Raw genomic sequence first — 10,250 nt, forward strand, 5'->3', positions numbered from 1 at the left:
AGGAAATTATTTTGGTTGGCTGAGGAATCAAAGAGGAATCAAAGGTATAAAGTTAGGAAATTTGGAAGCCCACAAAAGGATGAAAGAAACGTGAGACCAACAGCAATTGATGCTAGATCACTCATTAATTCTACAAAGGTATTAAATGATATGGGGCAATGGTAGGTGTGCAAAGTCTGATCACAGATCAGGCTGGCCTAATTGAACGGCATAACAGGCTAAATGGCCAACCCCGGTCCCATGTTACACAGGATTACATAAGGATATACATCACAGTACGGGCAGCACACTGGTGCAGTGGTTAGTACTGCTGCCTCATGGCGCTGAGGACCTGGGTTCGATCCCGGCTCTGGGTCACTGTCCGTGCGGAGTTTGCACATTCTCCCCATGTTTGCGTGGGTCTCACCCCCACAACCCAAAGATGTGAAGGCTAGGTGGATTGGCCACGCTAAATTGGAAAAAAAATTAATTGGGTACTCAATTTTTAAATTTTTTTTTAAAATATACAGCACAGAAACAGGACATTTGGCCCAAAAAGTCCATCCTCCCCAACCTTTCTTAAATGACTCTCAGCTTAATCTATTCCATTCTCCAACATGTGCACACCCAGCTTCCACTTGAATGCATCCCTATGCTCTCCAGCTCAACTACTCTCTCCGGTAGCGTATTCCGCATTCCCAACACTCTCTGGGTAAAGACATTTCTTCCTAATTCCTTACTTCTGTCCAGATCTAGTTTTGCTATACCCTACAAATGCAGTCTTTCTATATCCACTCTTTCATAAAAGGCTGCTATAACGTCACGCATTAGCCTTCTCTTTCCAAGAGAAAAGAAACTCAGCCTATTCATCCTTTCCTGGTGGGTATACCTTTGCAGTTCTTTATAATACTTGTAAATCTTACATCCTTTTGCACTTTACAGCCTATGATTTGGTGTACAGAACTATTCACAGGTTTCAAAATGTATTCTAAATTTCAATATAGCTTCAGCACAACCCCCCTAATTTTTAAATCTATCACTCCAGAAATAAACCTCAGTATTTTGTTTGCTTTTGGCCTTCATTGCAACTTCAGTGATTTGAGTATTGTACTCCCAGATCCCTTTGCTCCTCTACCCCATTTAGACTATAAGTATTATGTGAATATTTTTTCTTACCAAACTGTTCTATGCACAATTATCTAATGTTGAAATTCATTTCCAATCATGTACCCAATTTGCAAGTTTATTTACTTTAGGTTTGCCCACTTATAATTTTTTGGGGGGATTCAAAAATCTAAATCGTTAATATAAATAGCATACAGTGATCCCAGCATTGACCCTTGTGGGATCACACTTCCCACCTTCTCCTGCTCTGAGCAGCTTCCCTTCACACACAATTCTAAATTTTGTCTTTTTCTCAACTATTTATCCTGCTACTTGGTCCTTAACTCTGTATTATGTCACCTTATTCATTAATCTCTTATGTAGTACCATATCAAAAGGTATTTGAAAACCTAAATATATTGCACGCAATTCTAAGTTATCATTTTCCCAACTATTCATTCTGCTACTTGGTCCTTAGCTCTGCATGCGCTCAACTTATTCTTTAGTCTCTTATGTAGTACCATACCAAAACTTAGATATATTGCATCTACTGCATTACCCATGTCAACTGTTACCACTTCACCGAATGAAGTTCGTCAAGGAAGACTTTCCCTTTTAAATCATGTTAACTTTTCATCATGTTTTGTTGTCTAAATTATTTTGATTTTCTCCTTTAGTAGAGATACAATTATTTGTTGTTACTACCAGTGTTCCTATGTTCCCTCTAGAAATGGAATGCTTCAATGGGGAATCAATTACACCTTTACTTTGTTCACACTGAAAATTAGTTATGCAACTCACTGAAAAGCAGCCCTATCAGGAGTTTCTAACTTCAGAGAAAACAAAAAACAGCAGATATAATATAATTTGCACACCGATGTAAACAATTTGGAAACAAAAAAAGTGTATCCCAAGATTTTCAACCACCTTAAAAATGTCCTCAGGCACAAAACACCCCAAGGCCAGTTTCACTGGATTCCTTCCAAAGATCAGTGCACTTCAATAAAATTAAAAAAAACTCCCTTCCTACTGCACTTTCCAAACGTTAATATCCAAAGAGGATTTGTCTGGTCTTAGTTATCACAAAACCAACCTAACTCCTATTTTTTGTCAAATGCCTTGGGATTTTGCTCTGGAACAATCAGGTACATAAATGTTGAAGATTACAAAATTCAGAAATTAATTAGGTCACCTACAAACATATTTTGATAGATTTTGTGGAAAATATTAATCCAGTATTTCTGCTCTCGATGTAACTGCCTTATACAGTCCATGTTTACTGTAACAGTTAAATACTCACTGTGCTCTTCAAAGAAACACGTACTCAGTAATTTTGCCAGCTGAAGGCTTCAAATATAAACAAAAAAAAAGCCACGGTACAAGCCACTCGTTATCAATCTATTACCGAATGTATTACGGTCCTATACTATGAGAGCAATCGGCGAAAACATGATCGCATCATCACGACTCAGTCTTCCATCTTTTATGAGCCATCGACTTTCTTCTCCCTTTTGCAGGATTTTTTTCCCTCAACCTAACTTAATACTGGCTGCCCGCCTCCCGCGCGGCGATTGGCTGCCGCGGAGCTTGGTGCCAAATATCGGAACACCCATTGGTCAAACCAACTGCCCGTCAACGCCCGACAAGTTAGGTTGACACTAAAGCCAGCAAGCAGCACTTATTATGGGCGCGTTGCACAGTTGCCGGTCTCACCAAGCCTGCCGAGTCGCGCGTCGGAGGGGCACGATCGCCGCTCAAAAATAATGTTTCTGCAAACGAATAAATGTTTCTTCAAACGTTTTCTTTTCTTAAATAAACGCCAAGGCGCAGGATTTCCCCAAATTAACGCTCGCAATCATTTAGCAGATTAAATCGGTGCGTGTATCCCGCCGCCGTACCGATAGAAAGTAAACCCACTTTGATTTGTTTTTAAATCGAAAATCCCGAGTCGCCCGTCTCCCATTCGACTATTTGTCGAAGTCGCGCGATTTTAACTAGAGGGCGATCGGCGAGGACACAGGAGTCGTGTCGGGGAGGGCAGCCGTGCGCTGCTGCGGTACAGCAGCCCGCGGAGTCTCACTGCGGAGGCGCCGACTCCACACACACACACACCGGGCGCCAGCAACACGTTCCGGTTAAAGCGGCCGCTTGCGGTTCGCACTCACACCACCTTTCACCGATTAAACACTCTCCCGCACGCACATGTAAAGGAGAGACGAAGCCGCTATCTCGACCTCCTCTTCCCCTCCCCCCCCCCCCCCCCCAAGTGTTTTGAAGAGAGAGGAAAAAAAAAAGCAGGAAAATCCCGACTCACAGGAAAAGTGGCGACGCGCACACAGTCCGAAAATTTCCCAGCAGCCGCCGATGGAAAATTCTAGAAAGGAAAGAAATAGTGAAAGGACACGGTTCCCAGTGATCGCTCGGAAGGTCTTTTAACGGCTGCCAATTACCTCAACTCTGGGGGGGGCGGTTCGGGAGGGGGGAAATTTTGACTCCGAAATTAAAATCCTGTGCACCACTCGAACTACAGCTCAGCCGACAAAGCTTGACGGTGCCTTCTCCCTATTGTTCCCTTCAGCCAGCGCGAAGCTGGGGCGCATGCGTGCCGCTCGCAGAGCCGGCCGGGACTTGTAGTCCTGGCGCCGCGGCCCGGCCGCTCGATGCCGTGCCGCGGGCCGGGGGCGAGGACTACGGCTCCCAGGGTGCCGTGCGCTCAAACCCCGCTGAGACAGTTTACAGCCCAGTGCTTGATAGGAAAAAAGATCGGAAAGGTCTGTTTAGTTTGTGTAGCATGGTGGTGTTCTGCTCAGCACTGAGCAGAAAAAAAACATGGCAGCCCTTCTGCATGTGAACTGCAGCGTGCTGCTGCAAAAAATCTATTGCTAAATCTGCAAAATGTATTTAAGCTGCAGACTGAATACAACGCAGCAGTAAAATACAGCAGATTCTGGAAATCTGAAATAAAACCAGAAATCGTAGGTGGTCTGAAACATTAACTGTTTTTCTCTCCACTGATGCTGCCAGACCTGCTGAGTGTATTTCTAGCAGTTTCTGTTTTCAGTTACACTTGTCCTTTTCAATTTTAATGCATCCCTTTTATTGTAGCAACAACAGCAGAATGAAGGCTGAATGTTGAACAATTCACTCTGCTTTTCTGCAGTCATTGTGAACTTTCCCTTCATGGTGTTTAAACAGATATTCATTATCCACGGTAATGAAACGGCACAATAACCTCAGCAGGCTAGAAATAGAGTCGGACCATTTTCCATGGGTTGAAAATAGGCAAAATCGTAACAAGGCAATGAGCTACTTTTATAGAGGAGATTCCCATTTTGGGGACAGGTATGACAAGCAACCCAGAGCTCCCTGGACAAAAAAGAGAATGAGATGAAGCAGAAAAGGGGCATGTAAAGCAAATGCCAGGTTTATGATACAAATACAAAAAAAAAGAAATGAGGGGCAAAGAAAGAATATGAGAAGAGGTTAACAAAGGGGAATTTACATTTTCTGTAAACATGTATATAATAAAAGGGTAATAATGGGAAGAGTGGAGTTGATTAGGGACTGAAAAGGGAATCTACACTTGGAGTCAGAGCGCGGAGCTGAGACATTAAATTTGTCCTTTGCACCTTCCCTTACTAAGGAAGAAGATACTGCTAAAGTCACATTGAACATAGAACATAACAGCGCAGTACAGGCCCTTCGGCCCTCGATGTTGCGCCGACCTGTGAAAAAACTCTAAAGCCCATCTACACTATTATAAAACATAAGAGGAAATAGTTGAGACACAGGCTGGACTAAAAACTGAATAAGCAAGGGTATGCAAAGTACTGGCTGTACTTAAGGTTGATAATTATATACAATATATCCAAGGATACTGAAGAAAGTAAGAATGGAAATACTGTAGGTGGGCGGCATGGTGGCGCAGTGGTTGTCACTGCTGTCCCACGGCGCCGAGGACCCGGGTATGATCCCAGCCCTGGGTCACTGTCTGTGTGGAGTTTGCACATTCTCTCCATGTGTGCGTGGGTCTCACCCCCACGACCCAAAGATGTACAGGGTAGGTAGATTGGCCATGCTAAATTGCCTCTTAATTGGAACAAAAATAATTAGGGATTCTAAATGCATTTAAAACAAGGAAATTCTAAGGCACTGGTGTTAGGATCCCAAACAAGAACCCAACTATGTTCAATTTGCAAAACTGTGAGAAACATGTTACTGCACCACAGGAGTGATAACACTGACCAGTAGGCATCTTTTATGTTTAAACAAACTCTAGTTTAAACAATGGATTAACCAATTTGCAAAAGAAATAGCTTTAGAGTTAATAGTTCTAACCATTCTTAAGTAAAAAGTTAAAACCTTAACTTGCTTCCTAAACCTGCCACTATATTCCAATTAAGCAAACACTATATGTTAAATACCACTCATGAAAAAAGTTAACAACCATGATTTTACTTGCTTGTCTCGGTGTAGACTCTTTGGAGAGAGAACCTTTCAAACCAAACTGAAACATCTCTGCTCAGATTAGAGCTCGAGGGCCTACTGACTCTTCAGACAGATCATGCTCTTCCCATTAACAACATTATCTGTACCCAAAGCATAAGGCATTCTTTTGTCTCTTCATACAAGATGTCCCTTGACTTGTTTAGCCAGGTCAAAACACAATACCCCTCATAAAGTATCTTCACCCCAGCGGTCCTTAAAAACCTAAACAATATTCCATTAGCTAGCAATCTGTAAATAAGTAAATTGTTCTCAAGATCTATTAACAGAATACTTCACCTGCAAATCAATGATTTCCTCACTTTTACAACACCTTAATCATTGCTCTAGCAGTCATACTGTCTATGCACCTGAACCCAGGTTTTATTAACAGTATTGCAAAAGATATAAAATATGGCAATTTCTTAAATTCATCACACCGTCCTACCTTCGGTATGGGGTGGTGCCAGGGGACTGATGAATTACAAAATGTAATGCCCTTGTTCAAATAAGGATGTAAGAATAAACTTAGCAACTGCAGCCGAAGAATTTAACCTCAGTGGTGGGAAAGCTTTCAGGTATGTTAACCTTGGCAAAACCGTAAGCCACTTGGAAAAATGATTATCAAGTAAAGCGCGATAGGTTAAAGACAAATTGTGTTTAACTAACTAGATTAAGTTTTAATGAGGTAACAGGTTTGATGAGGGTAATGCAGTTGATGAGGTATATATGCTCTTCCAAAGAGCACTTTATAAAGTGTCACATAATAGATTTGCCAGGACAATTGATACCCACAGAATAAAAGGGACAATGGCAGCATGAATATTAAGTTGGTTAGGTGGCAGAGGCAGCACGGTGGTGCAGTGGGTTAGCCCTGATGCCTCACGGCGCCGAGGTCCCAGGTTCAATCCTAGCTCTGGGTCACTGTCCCTGTGGAGTTTGCACATTCTCCCCGTGTTTGCATGGGTTTCGTCCCCACAACCCAAAGATGTGCAGGCTAGGTGGATTGGCCATGCTAAATTGCCCCTTAATTGGAAAAAAAAATGAATTGGGTACTCAAAATTTTTTTTTTAAAAAGTTGGTTGGGTGGCAGTGGGGGTGGGAAGGTTCAGATGAGGGGAAACTTGGAAAATTAAGGAGAAAGGACAAGGCAACCATACAGGCTAATGATGTGGATAATGATAACCACACTATGATGGGGAGGGACAAAGCGTGCAAACATAAGAGTGCACCAGCAAATAAAGTCAGGAAAAGGAAAAATTACAACATTGAAGGTTATTTATCAGAATTTATGCAACATTCGTAACAGTTGCACATTTCATTTGCTATGTTACATCTGGTAATGTACAATGAAACAGGGTTTATTCATGATCTCATAATACAAGCTCTTCCAGGGAAGAGTGATCATAACATAATAAAAATTTAACATTCAATTTGAGGGTGAGAAACTTGGGTTTGAAATTTGTGTCTGAAACTTAAATAAAGGCAATTACAAATATATGAATTCAGAGTTGGTTACACTGGACTGGGAAATGGATTACAAACAGTGGCCGACATTTAAGTATAACAAAAGCCACACCTACCTTCTCATTGAGAGCAGTTGCCGGGAATTCTAAATCCCAACAGACCCCAGGTTTTCCACCTATGTGCAAACCAGGAGCAGGCTGCACATGTACAGATCTTCGTTTTTAGGTTTTTTGGGCCCAGCGCGCCAGTGCACAAAGGAAATGGTGTGAAAACCCGAGTCTATTACTGGGAAGGGAGCAACATTGTAGATAGGTCCCTCAGGCAGGGCACTGGGGTACAGGAGTGGGAGAAGTCCCAAAGAAAGAACCCCAGACAGGGTCCCAGTGAAGTTAAAGTAGAGAGAATTTGGAGGCAGTTTCGCCAACTGTTCGGGTTGGGGGCAGGGTCAAGGGAAATGCCGATTCGGGGGAACCACAGATTTGAGCCAGGGACGTGGGATGGAAATTTTCGGAAATGGGAGGAGAAGGGGATTAAGACACTGAAGGATTTGTTTCTTAGGGGTCGGTTTGCAGGTTGAAGGAGCTGGAAGAGAAGTATGGGCTGGAGCAGGGGGAAATGTTTAGATACATGCAGGTTCGAGATTTTGCTAGAAAGGAGATACAGAACTTCCCGGAGGAGCCAGCCTCCACATTGCTGGAGGAGGTGCTTGACGACAGGGGGACTGGAGAAGGGGGTAGTGTCAGCGGTCTACAAAGCTATTTTGGAGGAAGAGAAGGCACCGCTGGAAGGGATCAAAGCAAAGTGGGAGGAAGAGTTGGGAGAGGATATGGAGGAGGGGTTCTGGTGTGAGGTGCTCCGGAGAGTGAATGCCACCACCTCGTGCGCGAGGTTGGGGCTGATACAGCTGAAGGTAGTATACAGAGCACACGTCACGAGGGTGAGGATGAGCCGATTCTTTGAAGGAGTAGAAGATGTGTGTGAACATTGTGTGTGGTGGGGGGGGGGGGGCGCTGACCACGTTCATATGTTTTGGTCCTGTCCAAAGCTAGAGGATTACTGGAAGGAGGTTTTTAGGATAATTTCTAAAGTGGTGCACGTGAAACTGGACCCGGGCCCCCGGGAGGCCATATTCAGGGTGTTGGACCAGCCAAGGTTGGAAACGGGTGTGGAGGCAGATGTTGTAGCCTTCGTCTCGTTGATCGCCCGAAGGCGGATCCTGATGGGTTGGAGGGCACCCTGGCGTGGTGGGGGGGATCTGTTGGAATTCTTCACTCTTGGGAAGGTTGAGTTTGAATGAGGGGAAGGATGGAGGGGTTCTACAATTCATGGGCATTATTCATTATGCACTTTCAAGAACTGGATAACATCGAACATTAGTTGGGGGGGGGGGGGGGGGGGGGTGGGTGATGGGTGTTAATGGTGACCATGGGTGATTCCTGATTTCTTTTTGTCAGTTGTTTATGTGAACATGTGGGTGAGTGTTTTGGGTTTGGTGGGAGGATGGGATCGTTGTTATCGATATGAGGATTGACATATTTGTTACTGATTATTGTTTATTACTGATTATTGTTTATTGTTGGTGGGTGTAAATTTGGGAGAAAATGCGAAAAAGGAGGAGAATAAAGAAATATTCTTTTAAAAAAGTTAAAGTAGAGAGGAGTAGACAAAGAGGCTCCAAGTAAGAAAAAGGTTGTGGTTAGCAGACTTTGAAGAGGGCTCAGAAGAAGCCATGAAGAACCAAGAAGGCAGCCAAAGTTTGGTGATTCAATGCTGTGGGCTGTTGAGGTGAAGGTACCCATTTGGAGAAGTTGTGTTCTGCTCAGCACAGCTGAAGAGTTGAAGTTGTGCTTGTGTGTTGGAATCCAGGGGAATGGAAACTTGGGAGATGAGATTGAAACTCTGTGAGGTGGGCCGCCCTTGATCCGTTGAGAGTGTGAGTGGCTGTTGGAGATAATTCCCAGGTTAGATCTTAAAAGGTGAGAACTGGAATTCCTTTTACGGGAAACCAAATTTCAGTGATATTGGTTGACTCAGTGTTATTAATGTATGGGTAGGCTGTTCAGAAATCCATGCAATCAGACTTCCAGTGGTGACCATGGTGTGAGGGCAGCTCCTCCTTGAAGGCCCAGAAAATAACTCTTTTTACCCATATTGGGTGGAATTTTGATGAAAAGGTGTAGGTGAAGGTCAGAGGAATAGTTTTCCCTGGGAATGACATGTCCGCTGATTACCAAACTTGGCAGATGCCGGTGAGAGACCTGGCCAAAGAGTTGGAGGAAACCTGTGGCACAGCAGCCAGTGCAAGGATGGCTGAGGGGAAGGGCTGGTGCAAGGCGGAAAGCCCCAGATGGAGCAGTTGATGGCTTTTATTGAGGAGGAATTCCACCAACAGAGGAAGGAAATGTGGGAGGATCATTCGAAGACCATCGAAGGAGCTGTGGCATCCCTGAAGAACATAGAACATAGAACGATACAGCGCAGTACAGGCCCTTCAGCCCACGATGTTGCACCGAAACAAAAGCCATCTAACCTACACTATGCCATTATCATCCATATGCTTATCCAATAAACTTTTAAATGCCCTCAATGTTGGCGAGTTCACTACTGTTGCAGCTGGGCATTCCACGGCCTCACCACTCTTTGCGTAAAGAACCTACCTCTGACCTCTGTCCTATATCTATTACCCCTCAGTTTAAAGCTATGTCCCCTCGTGCTAGCCATTTCCATCCGAGGGAGAAGGCTCTCACTGTCCACCCTATCTAACCCCCTGATCATTTTGTATGCCTCTATTAAGTCTCCTCTTAACCTTCTTCTCTCTAACGAAAACAACCTCAAGTCCATCAGCCTTTCCTCATAAGATTTTCCCTCCATACCAGACAACATCCTGGTAAATCTCCTCTGCATCTGCTCCAAAGCTTCCACGTTCTTCCTATAATGCGGTGACCAGAACTGTACGCAATACTCCAAATGCGGCTGTACCAGGGTTTTGTACAACTGCAACATGACCTCATGACTCCGGAACTCAATCCCTCTACCAATAAAGGCCAACACTCCATAGGCCTTCTTCACAACCCTATCAACCTGGGTGGCAACTTTCAGGGATCTATGTACATGGACACCTACATCCCTCTGCTCATCCACACTTCCAAGAACTTTACCGTTAGCCAAATATTCCGCATTCCTGTTATTCCTTCCAAAGTGAATCACCTCACACT

The 10,250-nt window shown here is 43.9% G+C and overlaps 1 protein-coding gene across 13 annotated transcripts in view; it reads right to left on the bottom strand.

Annotated features, from left to right (window-relative positions):
* The window catches only part of LOC140386703 (general transcription factor II-I-like), a 220,322-nt gene extending 216,637 nt beyond the window's left edge, over positions 1 to 3,685 (bottom strand). For 9 of the 13 annotated variants that reach the window (XM_072469271.1, XM_072469269.1, XM_072469278.1 and 6 more), the window contains exon 1: positions 3,001 to 3,061. In XM_072469271.1, the coding sequence (XP_072325372.1) occupies positions 3,001 to 3,046 (46 nt within the window). In that variant the 5' untranslated portion in view covers positions 3,047 to 3,061. Of the gene's footprint in view, positions 1 to 2,383; positions 2,523 to 3,000; positions 3,062 to 3,397 lie in introns of those variants that run through there. The other 4 variants (XM_072469273.1, XM_072469274.1, XM_072469272.1 and 1 more) reach the window with 4 other exon arrangements.
* Between the last annotated feature and the right edge of the window lie 6,565 nt (positions 3,686 to 10,250).

This window comes from Scyliorhinus torazame, chromosome 12, assembly GCF_047496885.1.
Source record: "Scyliorhinus torazame isolate Kashiwa2021f chromosome 12, sScyTor2.1, whole genome shotgun sequence".
Lineage (NCBI taxonomy): Eukaryota > Metazoa > Chordata > Chondrichthyes > Carcharhiniformes > Scyliorhinidae > Scyliorhinus > Scyliorhinus torazame.